At 39.6% G+C, this 21,670-nt stretch overlaps 1 protein-coding gene across 1 annotated transcript in view; it reads right to left on the bottom strand.

Annotated features, from left to right (window-relative positions):
- Nucleotides 1-7,048: 7,048 nt before the first annotated feature.
- Nucleotides 7,049-21,670, bottom strand: part of RNF150 (ring finger protein 150) — a 215,368-nt gene continuing 200,746 nt past the window's right edge. The window contains exon 7 of the mRNA XM_069493476.1: nt 7,049-7,167. Within this exon, the coding sequence (XP_069349577.1) occupies nt 7,049-7,167 (119 nt within the window). The remainder of the gene's footprint in view (nt 7,168-21,670) is intronic.

The following is a 21,670-nucleotide window of genomic DNA, read 5'->3' on the forward strand; positions in this document are numbered from 1 at the left end:
ATCTTCTTTGCAAACAGAGCGACATTATACTTGAACATTTTGCAGAAGGGCTGCTGACAGAAGATCTTCTGTGGGGTCTCCTTCAATTTTTCAGTTTGTGACATTCTTTCCTCATGTGATAAATGTGGACCAAATTCTCAACTACTGAAGAATTTGTAGGACGAAAGGTAGATAACTAGTATAGTTGTTGAGGAAATGGTGATCCAAGTCAAATTAATTTGCTGAAAGAATAACTGCGATTATTCCAGCAGAGGGCACTCTGCTCCTTTGCAATAGCATCCTACTGAACAGTCAGCACCATAGATGCCAACAGACCGCAAAGTCCACGTGCTAATTCTTCAACTGCTCTGCTATCTATCAGTACAGGCAACAGTTTGGTATGGTCTTCAGAAGAGCAGGATATACTATGATTAGCTAGCTCTTATACATGAAAATTCTTTGGCTATTTAAAATCTTCACATTCTCGAAGAGAACAATATTCTGAGTTCAATAAAGCGCTAGATTTGTCTGAAACTTTTTAAGGAAAAGGGGACTAAACACTAAATTTTAAAGATGATGTGGTACTAAGGCCATAATTTTTTTTTTTAGATTTTTGGATTTAGTAAAGTCAATTAACGGCCTGCAAGAGAAAACCTCCTAAGGTTTCATGGTTTCATTCAACCATGCAACCCACCTTCACTTTTATTTATGAGAACATTAGGAGGAAATTCAACTAGTCAATGGAAGAAACATGTGTCCATTTGGAAGGTGATCGGTCTTTGGTTTATATAGCACACATGGTCCCCACATTTTCCCTGCTTCTCCAAGCCCATCACTTCAGTAAGGTTTAACAGACCACAGATATTCTGCCAAGCAAAGACTTTGGGTAATTCAGGTTGAGCTACCCCACTCCATGGATTTTCTCCCTCACTGTGTTCAGACATCCAGATCTCTTAAGAGATATATATGTTCCTGCCTTATCCTTACCATCAACAAATATTTATCAGGTGGCCACAGAGCAAATGGCTCTGCAGTAAGTGCAAATGTCAATAGTAGCACAGGATTAGAAAATCTTTGATCTCTGAGATTCCTGGAAAAGCCACTTGATTATGAAGCACTCGAGACATGTAAACAGAGATGTTACTGACCTCAGCAGGTTCTTGTAGAAGCAGGTTTTGCAATTAAAGGACTTGGTATTATAGGTCCACTTCTAGGATCTGAACTCTCTTCATTAGTTCTAGGATAATAATTTAGTGCCATCAAAAGGCTCAAAGTGGAAGAGTGTGGCTATTGATCTATGGGTCTTTAAAAATTAATGTTCCTAAGACAAAGGGTCTGAGGTTGTGAGATGGAGAGAAAAGCAGGGAAAGGGAAGAGCTAAGTGATGATGAGAAACTCACAGCTGCTTCTCAGAATTTATTTTTCAGGCAATCCCAGCCTTCTTTGTAATCATGAATGTTTTAACTCATGAGTATTTAATTCCTTAGACACATCCACACAAACACATACACCCCAAAACCCAGGTCAACTCTAAACCTAGGTATGAACATTTATTTAGGGGAAGCATTTATGTTCTATTAATCACAGAAGCTTTCCAGCCCTGCTCTGACCAGAGATCCTGCCATCCTCTTTTCTGACTTCCTACAGGATAACGTCCCCATCCCCTTTTAACCATCACCATCAGATGTGCTTATCAGTCCTGGCCCTGCGATAGCATGGATGAGGGACCTTGGTGGCACAGAGCAGGGCACAAGGAACCGTGTATCCTCCACCTTAGTAGGGTAGTCGCTTTGTACCTCTTTGTTAGTCTTTAGGAATTAGTGGCCCTTGGGTCACGTACAATGAGCAAGCTCTTGTGTGAAGATATTAAGAAGCATGAGTGGACATCAGATACAGTAATACAAGTTTTTCTAAGAAGTCCTAACCCTGGGGACATGTGGTGAATGAGGAAGGTTATAAATGTTGGCTGTGGAGGGAAGTAGATCTAGCCAGCATTCTGCAATTGTTACCCTGCCATTATTTGCCTAGGAGAATTTTATGGCAAGGAAGCCTGAAATAAAAGGCAACAGCTCTGGGTGGTTTGAGATGCAATTTGTGACATAAGAAGTGAAACTGAGGCTGACTCCATTAGGGAGGAACTTAATTGGCCTTTAGAGTAAACTAGTTTTTCTCATCGTAAGTAAAAACATAGATATTGCCACACAATAAAAAGAAGAAAGACACCAACAACAGTAATCACAATAATAACCCTAAGAATACAGAGCCACCAATGATTTTTGTCCTGAAGGTTATTTCAGAGTTTCCTGTAAGACTAGAATAAAAAGAAAGAGGAAGAAAAGAGAGGACAAGGGAGAAAATAGAGAAAGAATTTGTGTGTGTACACAAAGAAAGAGACAGGCAGGCAGAGGAAAATAGAGTTGGAGAGACACAGACATAAAAGAGAAAGGAAACTAAGTGAGAGAATACATAAAAATGCTACTGGAAATTGCCTCAGTGGTTCTGGTACCACAGAGGGCTGGGCCCCTGCTCCTAGAGGGAGTGACTCCCCATCCCAGATTTTCTGAAAAAGTTTTGATTCAGTGAGATTTGTTTTCAGTCAAGGTGATGCACTCAATGGATAACCATTGAATTTTTCTGCTCTGTAAAAATTTCCATCTAAACAACTCATAAATAAGAAAGCATCTCAGGTTAGACTACCTGTCATCACTTTTGGTTCTGAAAGTACTATAGCCACAGAGCTGTCAGGGCAGTGACAGAAACGGCCACTGGGCACTGTGATTTTTGCTATGACCAAACCCTGTCCCATGAATGTCCAGGATATCTCACCAGGATGAAGGTAAATGCTAAAAACAAAACAAATGAAAAAAACAAAAAACAAAAACAAACCTCTTTGGACAGGGATTTGCCTCCATGGTTATGATCATTACCCTGTGATGTCAAAATGGGTAGGTACCTTTGTCACTTTTAACTTTTTACCTTCTCCTGCTTCTCTCCCTCTCCCTGCATAGATGACCAGAGTTTACATTCCAGGGGGTGACCAGACCCTAGAGCATAAGTCAATGTTCACATGCTGGATTCATGGTCAGGGTTTAGCTCTTCCAAAGGGACTAGACACACAGGAGGTAGCAATTCCTAAAGGGGACCCTAAATTATTCTGAGTGAATGCAAATGCTCCTTTTCTTCCCCACAGACTTGGGGTAGTAGGTGGATACTCACTTTGAGTAGAAAGCTGGCTGTTGGAGGTGGTCAGAATTCACCAAGTGGGGGCTGGACAGTCATAAGCCCCAAAGATTTTTTCTCAGTAAGGCCACATGAAGTTTTGTATTTGGAGTCAATATGTAATTTCTCACTCTTTCTTCCAAAATCCTTAAGTTTTAGCTACAGCTGTGAGGACAGTGGACACTGGGACTGGGAAAGGACCTTTAGCTGGCCACAAATAAGAAAGAGTTGAAGTTGGATGACTTCAGTCTGGAATTCTCTCTGGCTCCTAAGTGCCATATATTAGCCTAAGGGTTTGTCATAGAAATGAGGGACATAATTTTGTTTCAGCACCAAATTGACAAGGTTTGTGTGACTTTTTAAAAAAACAACTGGTCAGAGAAGTAAGAATAAATGATAATGGACATCAGTGATGTGTTTAGAAAGTTCAAGCAGAAATCCCAGAAAGGGCTGACTGAATCTTTATTCACTATAAAATAAACGGATCTCTGGGCCTTTCGTTAGGCGACTTGGGTGGTGTCTGGTTCTCTCTGGAGGTAATTAAGGTTTCAACCTTTTTCTTTTGTAAGGGTCAGGGAATCTCGTGAGGTTACTGGAGAAGCTGTGGACCTGTGCTGTCCACTCGGTGGCCGCTAGCCACATACGGCTACTGAGTGCATGAGATGTGGCTCATCTAGATCGGGACGTGCTGTGAGTGTAAAAACACAATGGATTTAGAAGACTTAGTACAAGAGAAGGATGTAAAATATGTCATTAACACTTCTTGCATTAATTACATGTTGAAACAATAATATGAGGTTAAATAAAAATATTATTAAAATGACTTTACCTGTTTCTTTTTACTTTTTAAAATTGTGGCTAGTAGAAAATTAAGTATGTGACTTGCATTATATCTCCCCTGGACAGTCTAGACCCTCCGCTGGTCTAGACCCTCGCTTTAGAAAAACGCACAACTGCAAATGCACATTCAGTCTGCATCAGCGTCTAGAGGGTTCACACACCCCTGACACTCATCTGTGCACTGCTGGGTCTCCAGGTCAGAGTCTCTTTTGGGGGGAGGTGATGAAAAAGGCTATGGGGAAGGGCTGTTTCTCTTTCTTATGAAATGAAAACTTTCTGATTAAACTTTTTAAAAAACTGTCAAAGCCACAGGGAAATCTCTAGCAATAAACCTTTGGTAAGTAGAGAATGTCATAAGCTCATGGGATTTGCAGCAGGACTTCCTTGGGGTCAGATCCACAGGCCTCAGGTTGGCCTCTGGGGCCCCTCATCATCCATACGGCACCGTGTGTGGCAGCTGTGACCAGGCCCTGCATGTGCCTGCATTTGAGTCAAATCCTGATTTACCTGGTTATTGGCAGGAAGAAAAAACACTCATCAAACAGAGGACTATACAATCCAAAGGGCATTTTCTCTCTAGGTATGGAATACCATTTCTTTTGCTGCTGAATTATCTTTCTAATTCCACTGGCCTTAGGTTAATACCAATAATTCCAAAATCTGTTTTGGGCAAAGCTGATTGAAGGAGGAATAGTAGGTGTTGCAGGCCTACGCTGAACGAAAAAATAAATACCTTTGAGATCAAGAATCCCACACTGAGAGGTGGGATTTGAAGGTATCCAGAGATTGAAAACTCTGTGACTAACAGCAGTTTTTAAACAAGGCAAAACAAACCAACTCCTACCTGGACTTAAAACTTCAATCATTTAGATCTTCATTCTCAGCAACGCAGGAGTGCCAGATCTCACAGGCTGTTATTACATGTTACAAGTCAAATAACTCTGCCTCCCCAAGCCTGCAGCCTGCTCGCCCATGCCACGGCCATCTGCAAAAAGTAGATCCACCTGGCAAAATGCTCCTCAGTGCTCCTACAGCCAGGGAGCTTTGGGAATCGTGTTGTTAAACTCTTCACCTTATAGATGGAGAAGCTGAGACCTGGCAAGGGTGTGGCTCACCCCGGACTCCTGACTCCTGGGTCAGAGGTCTCTTCATTCCTCCCTGACTGCCTTCCCACACCCAGAGACTGGATCTCGTTACAGGAAGTGCCGGACCTTTCTGAAAGCAGTAATCATTTTCCTTGCCTTGTTGTCTGCTTCCAAACCATCAGATAGGATATCGTTAAAGGTGGTGAAAAAAGAGCAACTGGTGTCCTTTCTCCCTCGGCCCGCACGCCACGTGGGAGCAGGCAGCGAGCTTTTACAGCAGCAATGAACTCTGTTTTTGAATGAGTGTTAGCGTCATGAGGTGGAAAAGCTCTCATCAAATATGTAAATACCACTCAGTGAGAAAAGCCTTTCTTTTGTAGTTAATCCAAGCAACAGCCTGGCCTTGGCCAACTGCTTAGAGATGATGAGGTGACCCCTCTGATTGTTCAGAGAAGGTATTCACTACCTTAGTCATCTCCGCATCTGAATAGTCTCACTGTATTACAAAAGGGCCCACTGAAAAAATTGCACAAATAGTGCTATTTCAGAAAAAAATAGCACTTTTCTGAAAAAAAGTTACAAAAAAAGAATAAAAACAGACACAGTTTTAAAAACGGCGGTGGGTTTGAGTATTCATTGGATACCTCTTTTCCTTTCCCTCTTACTTACTTAGTCTATCTCAGTCAGGATAAACTTGTTTCAGCAAATTCTCAAGCTGCACTTTTTTGGTTCAAATGATTTATCAAACCGCACCTCACTTCTCACCTGGTATCTGGACTCACTCGGGAGCCCTGGGAAGCAATCTGCTAAGGACCCACCAAAATCCTTCCACGTGGTCTGGTGAGGTTTAACAGAAGTATGTTGAAATTAAGGTAAGATCTAGTTGCTACTGCAGCCCCCACTGTTTGCCACTGAGCTCAAAAATGACTGACGCCTCTCTAAAGCCCCCATCTCCGGCAGATCCACTATGGAAGTGACAAAAATCTACTTTAGCTCAGGGGAAGCCAATGCAACAGGCATTTTGTTTCTAATGGGAAGAACATGTAGTTTCTGGTTTTAAAACCAGCCCCGCAGCCACCGAAGATCGGATGCCCTGGAGAGTGCGTCTGAGTTCAGAATTTCAGCCAGAGACTGTGAGACCCAGCTGGACTGAACTTCTTCCCTAGAGCTCCCGTCTCGTGTCACCAGGGCCCTTAACAGAGCCCGTCAAGTGGAAGCCGGTGTGATGTCGCTTAAAATAATGAGCAGCGGCCTCAGCAGATTAGAGCTTACTGTTGGGGTCTCTGGCAGCTGGGATTTTTAAGACCCACTTAAACGAATTTAGCTTCTTAATGAAAGCTGGCCTTAGTCTGTTTCAGGGTGCGGAGGCACTTCTCAAAGTCATGCACACTTCATGCTGAGAGGTCAAGACCCTACATCTCAGAGGTGGAATACAAACTCACCGTAGGAGGAACTGGCGCTTCTAAACAGAAATCTATACAAAAGCTGGAGTGAACCAAAGGAAGAACAAAGGAGTGGATATAAAGTAAATTACACACAGTCTTCAAAAAGAAATTGCCAAAGAAATCAAACAACATTCCAAAAACAAGAACAATTAAGACCTGGAAAAAAATTGAAATGAAACTGAGAAACCCTAAAGGTGTCTTTTCTGTCTCTGTTTTAGGAGCTTCTGAAGTGTGTGCCTACAAGGACGTGGGAATCAGCTTTCACCCTCCGAGCTGCCAAGGCCATGGACTGTCGTAGAGATGGAGAAACTGCATCCTGATTAACAAGACTTTGGATATTGCTTTTCGTTATCATTCTTGAACGGAGCACCCTGGAGTTGCCACGGTGCTCTGCAGGTGTGTGTGCCTGGTTCAAGTCCCAGCGTGCTCGTCCCTTCCTTTCCCTTGGGTCCTGCTATCTCTTTTTCTATATTCGCCATTTCAAGATTTCACCTCTTCGCAGTCTTGGTCAGTGGAAAGTTCTACATCAGACAGTCCAACTTCCATTGCCATAATCAACGAGATGTCAGAATCGCTGCTTACAGCCGGCTCCTGCTCACCTGGGAGGAGAAAGCAAAGTTCACAGTGAACACTGGGCTATGACTTTAAGTTCTGGGTATCGCAATACAATTGTCTCTAATAACATTTCCGTCAAGGCCAAGGGAAGGTATTAGAAGAATTAGTTATTCTGTAAAAATTCTAGTTAAAGTTTCACCTCACACTGTACTCCAAAATAAATTCTAAATGGGTCAAAAAGTTAAATGTAAGCAAAAGAAACTAATAAAGGTAGAAGCAAACATATCATCTAAGCACCTATCTAAGTAGGAAAATGTATATGTATTATATCTAAGTAGGGCAAGAAATTCTATATAGAAAAGTAATTGAGCAATTCACAGAAGACTGGTTAAGTGTTCACAAGATTAAAAAAAATTTATGATAAAAACATGCAAAATAAAATCAAAAGACATATATCAAACTGGGGAATTTGGAAAAATTTCACAAAGGATTGTATTCTTAACATATAGAAAGCTTTTAAATCAGTAAGAATAGTCTAACAGAAAAATGGGCAAAGGTTATCATTATACAATTGACAGAGAGTGTAATATAAATGAGAGATAAAAAATGTAAAAATGAGATACTCCTTTTTGTCTGTGTAAACTTCACTCTTTAAAAAAGGTAATATTACAGTTTAAGGGTACATTGAGGTAGGTGTGTTGATACATTGCATGTAGAATTGTGAAATTTTCACCCGGTAATTTCATTTCTGGAATGTATTATAGGGAAATAGAGATTCAAAAATATTCATTTAAGCATTATTTATCATAGTAAAACATTGCAAATAACTCAGTCCAACAATAGAGAATATCTGAATAAACTATATGTTACTTATAAAGGACAATCTTGTTATAACCATTAAAGTTTCCAAAGAATTTGTAGTTACATGAGAAAATGTTCACAGTGTACTATTAAGTGAAAACAGCTAAATGGAAGGAAGGAAACCAAAAATGCTAATAAGATTTATCTCTAGTCTGGAGATTTATATTCATTTTCTTTAAATTTTTTTTTTTTAGTTCTCCCAAATATTCTGCAATGGACATATATCACTTACTCATTCAAGACATAATTAGTGTGTCACCATTTTATACTAAGGATTGTGCTAGGGGCTAGGGATATAGGTGAGAGCAAAACAGACAGGGGCGCTGGAGAGCTGAGCTGCATAATCCCCAAAAGTCCTGTACATTCTATTATTCTTCAGAAGAAATGCGCAATTAAAAGACCAACAAAAATGTCTAAGTACTAAAGAATAATGACAGTTCTATAATAATACTTTTCCTCCTATGTAATGAAAATAAGTGCAAAAAATACTTTGGCTATGATAATCACTGATAAAATTTTTTTCATGTTGTGGCCCAGTTAAGGGAAATATACAAGTTTCCCAAAGGACAGTGAATTCCTAAGATGTTTTAAAGGAGACAAGTAAAGAGAACTAACAGACTTATGACCTGAAGAATCAGTTTTAGAGAAGTGGGGTATTTCACAGGGAAATAGCCAATCTAACGACAGAGCTCTAATAAGTTTTCTAGGTCCCTTAGTGCATGAAGTTCATTGTAATGTAACAGATCAAAGGCAAAAAGAAAACTCTGGAAGCAGCTCTAGAAAGATACAAGTATTTAGTATTTAAAAACAGGGGCATTCAACAAATAGGCAATAAAACCGGTCACTTAGAAAAACCTAGAAAAAAGTGAAATTGAATCTCCACTCACACTTCCCAACAAAATGCTTTCTAAACTGGCACCACATCTCTATCTATCTATGTATCTGCCATCTTTGTTTTGTGGTGTGTGTACTTCCTTTTCATTTATCCTCTTCTCCGCAGCCATTTGGTGCCTTCAATCCCTGATCTTTGGGGAATTCTTGGGTGCAAATTGGGGTGGCTCTGCCTTTTGCCAGGGCTGCTCTGTGCTTGTTTTCTCTGCAGGGTGGTGGCTTGCTGTGGTGCACGGTGAGCCATCAACCACTGCAGAGCTTGAGTCCGAGTGAGCAGTGGCCCCTAGAATGGGGGAGGACACAACCTGCATGTCCAGATGCGATCTGTCCCTCCAGTTTATGAAGTCACTGACTTTTTTTCCAGTTGCCCACATTTTCTTATTGTCTCTTTTTCCATTTTCCTTGCTCATACTGGTTTTTGTCTTTAAAAAAAATCCCTTTATTGCAGTTTTTGTGGGTTTCAGGAGAGACTAAGAGTAGTTTCATATGGTAGATTTACTGTTTTTACTCAGTGCTTTTCTTAAGCATCACTTTTACAATGAGAACAAAATACATGTACTTAAAATTGTATTTATGAGGACTGGGAGTCTACCTTAGACTGTATTCCAGTCTCTGCTATAAGTAATTACATGTGTTACTTTGTATAAATCGCTTTTCTCCTTTAGGGCTAAAGTTTAATTGTCTATAAAATGAGAATTTAGACTGAGTGCATTAGAGTTGTTGTTTATACATGTATGTGTTGATGCCAATACAGCACCCGGCCTTCTACGTGGTTGGTTCTCGGTAAATAATTACGTAATAGAATTGCCACTGAGAAACAAACTTTCTTTTCTACAAACTTCAAATTGTTTTTATTTTTTCAAATTTTTTTTTCTTTTTAATTTAATATTTCAGAATATTACGGGAGTACAAACAAAGGCCTGCGTATTGTGTACTTGGTACATGTATGCACAAATGGGAGAAATCACTACTTGGAGGTGTAACGAAAGCTGAAATCTTTATTTTATTTTTTTTGTAGAGACAGAGTCTATGTTGCACAGGCTGGTCTGGAACTCCTGGCTTCTAGTGACCCTCCCGCCTAGGCCTCCCAAAGTGCTGGAATTATAGATGTGAGCACTGCACCCAGCCCCCAAGGCTGAAATCTTATTCCTGGAGATAAGAGATGAGAGCTACACTCTAGAGGGAGTTTAATCTCCACTTCTCTCTTTGCAAGGGTCCATCAACCAATTCAACTCACAATTAAACTGTAAGTCCACAAGAGAGCTCATCATGGAGGGATTTTATGACTCTCATATGGACCTAGTAGAAAAGGAAGCACAGACAAAGAGCTGACTTAGTTACAGTTGTATAGAGACAGACCTCACTGCTGCAGGGGCAGCTTCTCGCCCTCACTCCTGGCTTTGCAGTCACCAGCCCCAGCAGGTTTCATGGATTCACTCTCAACCTGGTGTTTTCTAAATGGGAATGTGGGCATTGAAAGAAAAAGGGGCCACGAGGACTGCTGTGACTAAGGGCTGCTGAACTCATGGTGCTACTTTGGAAATTAAGACTGTCCTGCACAGCTAAAGGCAAAGGTGAATTCAAATCCATACAAATAGATTTGGAGCAATGGTTCAATTTTTGTGATGAAACATTGCACCAACCTCATCTTCTAATCATTTTCCATTTAAAAACTTCTTTTGGCCGGGCGCGGTGGCTCACGCCTGTAATCCTAGCACTCTGGGAGGCCGAGGTGGGCGGATCGTTTGAGCTCAGGAGTTCGAGACCAGCCTGAGCAAGAGCGAGACCCCACCTCTACTAAAAATAGAAAGAAATTATATGGACAGCTAAAAATATATATAGAAAAAATTAGCCGGGCATGGTGGCACATGCCTGTAGTCCCAGCTACTCGGGAGGCTGAGACAGGAGGATCGCTTGAGCTCAGGAGTTTGAGGTTGCTGTGAGCTAGGCTGACGCCACGGCACTCACTCAAGCCTGGGCAACAGAGTGAGACTCTGTCTCAAAAAAAAAAAAAAAAAAAAAAACAAACAAACAAAAAAAAAAAACTTCTTTTAAAAATAATCTGAAGACATTTGAAATTAGGCTATGTCCTGTGTTTTAAATTGAACTTAGTTTGTTCCATAATTAAAAATGACCAGGGTTTTATTCTCTAATCAAGGCAGATGTTTAACTTTGAGGCTGGAATAATATGAATGAAAACCTTGTCACTAAAACACTTAGAAGGTTCTCTGTAGGTGGTACTAATTAGGGAGTGTAAGTAACTATTAACATATTAATAAATGTTCACTGAATTTTCCTTCTCCCTTGCAAAACCTAACAAAACCAATGCAAAAATAATATTTGTCCTTATTTCATACTCACAACAACCCTTGATGTAGGTATTATAGTTCTTGTTTTATAGATGAAAAATACTCTTGTTCTGCATTTTGCCCCCCCAAAGAGAGAAAAAAAACTCTTACACCATTTGACACAGTAGGATCATACCTACTTAATATACTTTCTTCTCTTGTTTTTCATGCATTTTAAAGACATTGAGAGATTTTAACGAGGGAGTTGTCTGATCCACTTAATATTTTAAAAGGTCACTTGCTGTTAAATGCAGAAGAGATTGGCAGGACAATGGGCAGAAGTAATCCAGTTAGGAAACGGCTGCAGCAAAACTGATGAAACATCAGCGGCTTGGTGGCAACAGGGATGGAAATCAGTGGACAAACCAAAGAATGATTTTAGATGAAGGATCAACAGGAAAGTGATGGAATGCACGAGAGCAGCAAGAGAGAAGAAAGTAGAGAATAACTCCCACATTTCTTGAGCAATACAGGTACCATTTACTGAGCTAGAGGAACCGGAGGAAGAACAGATCTGGGAGCCAGAACAAGAGTTCAGTTTTGCAGAGGTGCTCGTAAGACTCCAAGGGAGACCTGGCATTGGCAGTTATATCAGATACACGAGTCTGAAGTTTAGAGAAGAGGCTGTGACTATCAATGAATTTGGAAGCCTTCAGCACAGAGAAGGTATTCTAAACCGTGGGAGCAGATGAGTTTCTCTAGGAAGAGACTGCAGAGTAAGAAGATAAGACCAGGGGCAGAGCTCGTGGAAACCCAAAAACCTGGAGCCAAACTCTCAAACTGATGCTGCCTGGTGTGTTTTGTTTGGCCTGCAGAATGTGTTTTATAAAGTGTGAATTAGTTACCGATATTTAAAAGTCAGGACATTTTACATGCTAATTTATATTTGAAATTTATCTTGGAAAAAGAAAGATCTAGCAGTATATGCCTGATTCCCAGATGGAAACCACTGGTGGGTGCTGAGTAAGAGCTGCCCTGTTTAGTTTCAGGCACACAGGCTCTAGGTCACCACAGTCGTCAAATAGTCTCCTTCAGTGGTTCACATTATTTGCCTGGCCTGTGTAGACATGTGAGTTTGAAATCTCATATTTAGGGGGAGGGCAGAAGAACAGCAGAGAAGGATGATCCCCCAAAGGAGCCTGAAACTGGCCAGAGTAGTAAGAGGAGAACTAGGAGAATACAGTGTCATTGATTAATTTCCCTCTTTTCTTTTAAAATATACGCCTTTGAATTTTTACCTCCTTTATGTGTAAAATCCATACCCAAGGAAATAAGATACTGGAAGTATTACTGCATTGGTTGGGGTGGACGTAAAGACTGATCCCGAGTCATCTCATTTGCAGCCTTGAATCTCGTTATCAGCGTGTCACAGAGCATCTGATTAGATGGAGCAGAAAATAGTCTATTTTATGAGACTGAGGAAGCAGGTGAAATAGTCTATTTCAAATGGAGCTTTGTGACCTACTTTGTTGACCCGTAACTATTGCTTTAATATATTTCCACATTTAATTCTGCATAAAATCCATCAGTAGCCTAAACTGTGGTTAACCAAAAAATTCTTAGTGGTGGGATTTATTAATTCCATTTAGGCCATAAATTATTAATATCTTTGGTTTATCTCCTTCCTCTTAAATACATAAAATGTTACCTAAAGATTCTTCGGTTTCCCTTTGTGAAATGGGCCTTGCAGTTGTCGTTCTGCCGTGGTTTGATATAACTGTCTATAATAGTGGGCCGATGACTGTTAAAATTCCTTCCAACCCTGAGAAGATAAGACCCTTAGATCTGCCCTGTTCGGTGTCGGGCATACCCAGTTTATCTGTCTCAGCTCCCTGGCACAGGCTCCTTCCATTGTTCACATTCACATTCCGGAATCCTGCGGCACTCCTTCATAAACAGGAGGCTCTTGGTAAACGTTTGCAGAATTGAAATGGAATTGAAGTTGCTCTCTGGCCATGTAGGGCCTAAGTTCTGTATTTTCACAGCTAATAACAATCTTAATGCTCACTGAGTACTTAGTACATGCTGGGAACTAAGCATGTTATTTATAGCTAAGTGCTATAAATAGATCCTCTAATTTATTTTTGAGACAGTATCTCGCTCTGTCACCCAAGCTGGAGTGCAGTGATGTGATCATAGCTCACTGCAACCTCAAATCCTGGGCTCAAATCGTCTTCCTGTCTCAGTCTCCTGAGTACCTGGGACTACAGGAAGCTACCACTAACTCCTGGCTAATTTTTATCTATTTTTTATGGAGATGGGGTCTCACTCTTGTTCAGGCTGGTCTCAAACTCCTAGCCTCAAGCAATCCTCCTGCCTTGGCCTCCCCAAAGTGCTAGGATTACAGGTGTGAGCCTTTGTATCCAGTCTCTAGGTTCCCTAACTTAATATTCATAATTAACCTATGACATGAGAAGTATTATGATTTCTATTATCAGGTGATAAAACCAAGGCCCCAAAATGTTAAAAACGCCCTTAGTTACATGGCAGTAAGAGTTGGAACCAAATTCAGACCCACCTCTGTCTGCAACTAGAGTCCATAACTGTGGCCATAATTTATTGTTGAGTTGAGATTCTTAACTCAAACATTAGTAGATTTGCAGGGGTGGTCAGGTACTTAAAACTACATACACATTTTATGGCTACATACATATAGGCATTTTCCTGGTAATTTTCACCAGGTTCTCAAAGAACCCACAAAACCCCATTTACTTAAGAGATTTTGCATCCTTGGACAACATGAGTTGGACAACACATTACTATAAGCAACAGAGTAGCCTGGTTTTATGGGTTTTTAAAAAAAATGCATATTTTGGTTTATATTCCACTAGCTTTGTACTCTATTAACTTAAAGTGATAGTTCTCACACGAAGTCACTGCTTTCCTTCTTAATTGTTTCTTTATGACAGTTATTCAAAGCTAAACAGAAAATTATCCTTTCCAGAATGAGGTTCGGTATTTACCCTGCTGTCTGTCTTCTGAAAGGAGGCACAGAACAGTAGCAGGCTGGAACGAGCCCTGCGCTGTCAGGGATTAGCAAACACTGCCCTCGGAACAAGCGTTCTCTGTTTTGAGAGAAAATAAGGTGGTGGTGAACGCAATCCCACAGGTGTCCCCTTCTCCAGGAGGTTTGCTGTCCTCATGCTGAGAGCTGCTCTGCATCACATAACAGCTTATTTTTCCTCATGTACTTAAAAAGGAAGGTTTCAAAGAAAAACAGCATCTTTCGGTCCACTGCTACTGAAGCTTATCTTCTTGAAAATAGGACATCATTTCCAATCAACCCCGTATTGTACAAGAGCACCACGGGGGAGGCACTTTCCACCAGACTGGCTGAATTACAAGGTTGCTGCCTGTTCATCTCCTTTTAGAATGTGGAGTTTCCTTCAGGCTGGGGCAGTGCCTATATATTCTCTGTCATCATCTTAGTGGGAAAGTTAATTAGACTTTAAATGCAGAATGTTTTCAATAAGGAAATGTGTTCCTTTGAATTGTTTTGCTTAACAAGAATTTCTGAGGAGATAAACAACTTCCAAGTTGGTCTACGTTTTCCCGTTTATGTGTGGCCTCTGCTACAAGAACGGTGTGCCTCTGGGCTGCTTTCCTGAGAGGCTCGGCAGTCAGACGAGTACGAACAGCTGGGATGGATGGCTCCTTCCTGTGTGCCAGGCATCGTGCTACACAATTACATATGTGACGTATGTTATCCTTGCAAGGACACTCTGAAGTAGGTGTATGATTGCCCCCATAATTGCTGCACATTTTACAGGTGAAGTTGAGCACAAAGAAGAAAAAGAGCAGAAATGGAATCCCAACCCAAGCCAGTGCTGTTGACAACTGTGCTATTCTGGAATGGCAGAGTTGCTGCATTTCTATTTGGCTGCAAAGTTCTCACTGACAACACGGAGCAATCTGTGGGAAGTAAGCCTCTCCGGCTTACAATACAAAGTCATCCATTTGGCCAAGTGACTTCTAGAATTGTTCCGATATAACTGGCATTTTTGCATTATAAATTCCTGCTCCCTAATGGTAAATATACACATGATGAGGTCAAATCAGGAAAATTCTTTCTCATTTTACATGCAGAAGATTGAAGCATTGTTTTTATTTGTACTTTGTGAAGGAGAATTCCCTGGAAGCCTGTATATTAAATCTGATCACATAATTAGGATTTCACTTTGCTTGTATCTCTTCACCTTTGGTTTTCTTTCCCTGTGACACTTCACCCAGCAGGAGAAAGATTTTCTCTAATTGCTCAAACTCCTTACTGATTTCCTTGCCAGTTCATTCACTGAGTTTATTCCTCACCAAGTGCCAAAAGAAGGGGCAATGCAATTTTTGCATTACTTTTACATTAGTTTCTGCAGGGAAGGAGGCAAAATCTAGTGAACATTTATGTTGTCAATAACTACTTTACAAGGCCCAATTAGTACCACCCACAGAGAATCTTAAGCATTAGGCATACTATCTGGAAGATGGAAGGCTCTCGAGGAGTGTGAATATGATTGGAATGTAAAAGGAGTGGAAAAGGGAAAGCTGCCAAGTGGATTTAGAGAGACAGGCAGAGACTCCGCATATTTATCCATTTCTGCAACTGTATAAAATTATCTACAGGCCTCATTTATTCATTTGACAATTTAATTGTTTCTTTATTCAAAAGGTATTTATTGAATACCTATTAGATGCACAGCACTGTTGATGAGCAGTGTGGAGGAAAGAAAGATGAGCTAAATACAGGCTCTGCCTTTAAGCTGAATTTGATCTAGTAAAAGAGATCAGACTTGTATCTACATAAATTTAATACAAGGTGACATATGCTAACAGAGAGGTATAAATAAAATGTTAAGGAAACAAAGGGGTGAGGAAAATTTTACCTCCACAAAATGGACTAAGACATCATGGCTCTAGATTAAGGTGTATCTTCCAGAATTTTATCTAAATGCAATGATAGAGTATGTCATCTTTTGTGTCTGCTTTCTTTCACTCAGTATGCTCATTTTGAGATCCATTCATGATATTGTGTTATCAATTTAAAACTAGTCTTTTTTTAATTGTGGCAAAAAAATACAACATAAAATCACCCTCCCAATAGTTTCCAAGTGTGCAGTATAACATTGTCAACCACATGCACATTGTGCAAGAGATCCCTAGAATTGCCCTCCCTACTCTTCACCACTGAAATAATTCGTCACCTCTCCCTCACCACGCATGCCCCCTTGGCATTCGCCGTTCTACTTTCTGTTGAATTAGTGTGACTACTTTAGATACCTTATATAAGTGGAATCATGCAATAGTTGTCTTTTTGTGACTGGCTTATTCCATTTAGCATGTCATCAAGGTTCATTCGTACTGCAACGTATGATAGGATTTCCTTCTTTCTTAAGGCTAAATAATTTTCCGTTGCATGTATATGCCTCATTTTCTTTATCCATTCATTTGTCACTAGACATTTAGGTTGTTTCCACCTCTTGGCTATTGTCAATCATGCTGTAATTAATATGGGTGTGTAATTATTTCTTTGAGATCCTGATTTCAATTCTTTGGGATACATACCCAGAATTGAGATTGTTATAGTTCTATTTTTAATTTTTTGAGGAATCTCCATACTGTTTTCCATAGTGGCTACCATTTAATATTCCTACCAACAGTGCACAAGGGTTCTAGTTTCTTTTACATCCTCACCAACATTTATTATTTTCTGTTTTTTTTTAGAAATAATAGCCATCCTAAAAGGTGAAGGTAATATCTCATTATAGTTTTGATCCACATTTCCCTGATGATGAGTGATGCTGAGCATCTTTTTATATGCTTGTTGGCCATTTGTATGTCTTCTTTGGAAAGTTATCTATTCAAGTATTTTGCTTATTTTTTTCAATGGGGTTATTTATTTTTTCATTGAGTTGTAAATGAAATTGTTTTCTTAATTTCTTTTCACATTGTTACTGTATAGACATTCAACTCATCTTTTAATGTTAATTTAGTCCTTTGCAACTTGGTTGAATTAATTTATTCATTTTAATAGCTTTTTAAATGTGGAATCTTTAAGGTTTTCTACATATAAGATCATGTCATTTTTGAATAATTTTATTTCTTCCTTTCCAATTTGGATATATATTATTTATTTTTTGTCTAATTGCTCCGACTGGGACTTCCACTACTATAATGAATTGAAAGTGGTGAGAGTGGGCATCCTTGTCTTGTTCCTGACCTTAGAAGAAATGCTTTCAGTTTTTCACCATTAAGTATGATGTTAGCTGTGGACTTTTCATACATGGCCTTTAATATATTGAGGCAATTTCCTTCTCTTCCTAATTTGTTCAGTATTTTTATTATGAAAGGGTGTTGAATTTTGTTAAATGTTTTTTTCTGCCTCAATTAAGATAATCATGTGATTTTCATCCTTTGATCTGTTAATGTGGTTATTACATTGACTGATTTTTGTATATTGAACCATCCTTGCATTCCGGGGATAAATTTCACTTGGTCATGGAGTATAATCTTTAATATGCTGATGAATTTGATTTACTACTATTTCGTCAGGGATTTTTGCATCAATATTCATCAGGGGTATTTTTTTTTTCTTATAGTATCTTTGTCTGGCTTTAGTATCCGGGTAGTGCTGGCCTCATAAAATGAGTTTAGACATGTTCCCTCATCTTCAGCTTTTTAGGAAGAGTTTCACAAGAATTGGCATTAATTCTTCTTTAAATGCTTGGTAGAATTCTCCTGGAAAACCATTTGGTCTTGGGCTTTTCTTTGTTGGAAGTTGTTTTTTTTTTTTTTTTTTTTTCCTGATTCATTGTCCTTACTAGTGATAGATAAGGCCAAAGTCATGGATTCTTTCTTTTGTTTAATCAACTCTGACATTGATCTCCTCTAGTAAATTTTTCAATTCAGTTATTGTATTCTTCACCTCTAGAATTTCTGTTTGGTTCTTTTTTGTAGTTTTTCTTTGTTGATATTCTCATTTTGTTCATGCATCATTTTCCTGATTATATATAGTTGTCTCTCTGTGCTCTCCTTTAATCCACTGACCATTCTTAGCAAGGTTATTTTAGATGAATTCTTTATCTGATAATTCATATATCTCTAGTTCTTTAGGGTTAATGTCTGGAGATTTAATTTGTTCCTTTGATTGGCCATGTATTCCTGTTTCTGTGTATTCCTGTTATGTTCTGTTGGGACTGTAGTATCTGAAATATTAGCCACTTTCCCCAGTCTTTGCAGTCTGGTTTCATAAAGGTACAGTTAGTTCACCAAGCAGCCTGGCGACCAATTCTGGAGACCTCTCAAGCCTTTCCTGGACATGTGTCCTTTCTGGGTTTGTGTGTGTAATTGAACAGGTTTGTTGTTTTTACTCAGGAACTCCCCCTGGTGTCTGTGTCACTGCTGTCTTTCTGATGCTGTAGCAGGTAGTGGTACTGGAGCTCCCCCTAGTGTCTGTCCTCGAGACTCTGGTACCCAACCAAATCTTGATCACTTTTGTTCTCAGCAGCCCCCAACCTGTTGCCCTGTTCCTGTCTGTGCTTAGATTCAGGCAAGACAGAAAGCAGTCCCTCAGGCAGCTTCCCCAAATTCAGAATGTTGGGCATCCCACTTTACACTTCACTTTTCTCTTTCCCTATCCATGAAGAAGTTTTGAGTTAAGGGTTTTCTCCATGCTATCTAGAGGGGAGGGGCTCTGGTGAGTGCCATGAATGTTCCTACTGGGCTCTGAAGCAGTTGGCTTTGTACTTGTCAGGGGTGCAGGAACTTGTTAACTGTTTCTGTATTTCTCAGAAAGGTAATTGGTCTATAGATTGTTGTTAAGTCAGTTGGTACCTCCATGGGGGAAGAAGGGTGTGGGGCTTCCTATTCTGCCATATTGCTGCTGTCAGTTCCAAACTGTTTTTCAACATGGCTGTACTATTTTCCATCTCTATAAGTAGCATATAAAGGGTTTAGCTCCTCTACATTTTTGCCAACAACAATCTTTTTAACTTGAGTTATTCCAGTAGGTGTGTAATGGTATTTGGTTGCAGTGTTAATGTGCATTTCCCTGATGACAAATGATGCTGAGCTTCTTTTCATGTGTGTATGTTAAGAAGTATGCATATCTTTTTTTGTAAAGTATCTGTTCAAGTGCTTTGTCCATTTTTTTCTCAGCAAATATTAGTTTTTATTTCTTTGCTTATACTCCATATTTTTCCAGAATAGAGGGGTGTGCATGCATGAGTGTTGAGTGGGGTGGGCAGTAGTTAAAAGGGAGGAATGAATAAATAAAGCTAAACTAGGCATCCCATAATGCCCCCCAAATGCCCATACAGGGAAGGTCATCTGTATGCTTTGCCCATTTTTAAATTGGCTTGTCTTCTTACTGACTTGTAACAGTTCTTTATATCTGTTGAATACAAATTCTTTGCCAGATATATGTATTGTAAATATTTTCTTTCAGTCTATGGCCTGACTTTTTTATTTTCATAAAGATGTCCTTCAAAGAACAAAAGTTTCTAATTTTGAAAAATCTGTCAATTTTATCAAAATTTATCAATTTTTTCTATGGTTGTTGCTTCTTGGGTTCTACCTAAAAATATTTGCCACTCCTGAGGTTGCAAACATTTATTCTTATGTATTACTTTAGAAGTTTTATAGTTTTAGCTTTTACATTGAAATAAATATATGGCCCATTTCAATTTAAATTTTTATGTATGGTGCAAAGTAGAAGTTGATATTCATTTTTCCCAACATTTTTCTAATCAATTTCTTGCATTAAATCCCCCTATTTTGAAATAAGCTAGAGTGATTTTAATTTTCCTGACTTGTTCCACTCGATATAGGCAATGGGATTAGAAAGATAGGCTGTACTCAGATTGCAGAGGGATTTGAATGCCAGGATAAAGTATCAGAACTTTGTTTAACTTACATGGATTGTGTTGGTGCTTAAGAAGTACTTGCTTAGATAAAATGCGGAGAAATAAACAACCTCAGCTTCTTTATCAATAAAGTACTACAATAATACTTCTTTTGGTAGCCTGTAATGAGATTTGGTAAATACATACATCCATACACACAGTGCTACACAGTATGTCTGGCACACACTATGCCAGATACTATGTAGCTATTATTGTATTTAATGTATTTACTGAGAACCTGCTTTATTCTTTACCCATTAAGCCTTCTGGCCTCCTTTTTTGCCCACTAATGTACGGGTAGACAAGTGATGGCCTTTCTTTCCCTGGCCATTATCCCATGGTTTCTGTAATGTTCTATTTCTTCAATGTTGTTGGATGTAGGTCAGTGCATCAACATTTCATAAAGAGCTCATTTACCATGTGACAGCCTCATCCCTCCTGCTTGTACAAGTGTCATTCTGTTACAAGATAGTCCAACACGAGAGCCAGAAGAAACTAGAGAACAGGGCTCTGATGGAAACTCAAAGTCTGGTTTAAAGGTCAAGTCACAGAACATAGCAAAGTAGGAAATCCTTTACTTTACTCTGGGAGGGGTTTGGAAGGAGAAAACAGAAGCAGGAACACATTCTTTTATACATGCAGTTTTAAAAAGAGAGCAGCATTTTACATAGAGAGTTTGCTGAAATATAGAGTCCTTGGGAAGAGCATAAACAAGTTATAAGGTAAGTAGCTCCATGCTAAACTGGAGACTAAACACCGACATGAGCACATTTGGCTCTGGAATATGCAGGCATCATTTTACATCAACCTATTCGACTACCAGTCTATTTAAGGCTTTTAAGATAGTTGTCATTTCTGACCATCCCGACCATCTGTTTCCCCAGAGAGCACACGAAGAAGCCTGTTTAAAAAGCTTTAAGACTGCAATTCATTTGTTTAGAAGAGCCCCTGGTTGCCTACATCTCTTCCAATAAATATTGCATAATTCACGTTTGGCTGATTTGAAAGCAGGTCACAACTTGTACGTTGGGGGATGGCACAGGCGGGGAGGGCTCCAAGTGGCAGCATGAATGTCTATCAAAAACTGATAGACTCACTCTTAGCTACAGAAAAGAGGCCTGAGGTTTTGATCCAGAGCATGGATTGATATCCCAACAATAAATTACTGAAATGCACCTAGATGGATGTGTTACATGCCTTCCTGGACAACCTAATGGGTTCTATCTAAAGCATAGACTAGCGAGAGCAGTGGTGCAGTCACGCACGTTACAAGACCCTAACCTTATCCATTACTCTGGCTCACAGAATTTTCAGCTCTTTGTGCTTAGAACAAAAAACAGAATTCATAATCAATATTTGTTCTTGCAATGGGAATTTTTTGCAACGAGGCTAGAGTGAGAATAAAGGAGATACAAATAAGGTAAGCTGTGCAACGAGGTCAGAGTGCGTGAAAGGGCAAAGGGAATAAGGCAGATATTGAGCTGGGCCAGACATTTGTCCTCCATTTTGCCCCTTAGGGAAAGAAACCACAGCTTGTCTGGTCTCTTGTGCCTTCT

Source organism: Eulemur rufifrons, chromosome 18 (assembly GCF_041146395.1).
Source record: "Eulemur rufifrons isolate Redbay chromosome 18, OSU_ERuf_1, whole genome shotgun sequence".
In the NCBI taxonomy this organism is placed as follows: domain Eukaryota; kingdom Metazoa; phylum Chordata; class Mammalia; order Primates; family Lemuridae; genus Eulemur; species Eulemur rufifrons.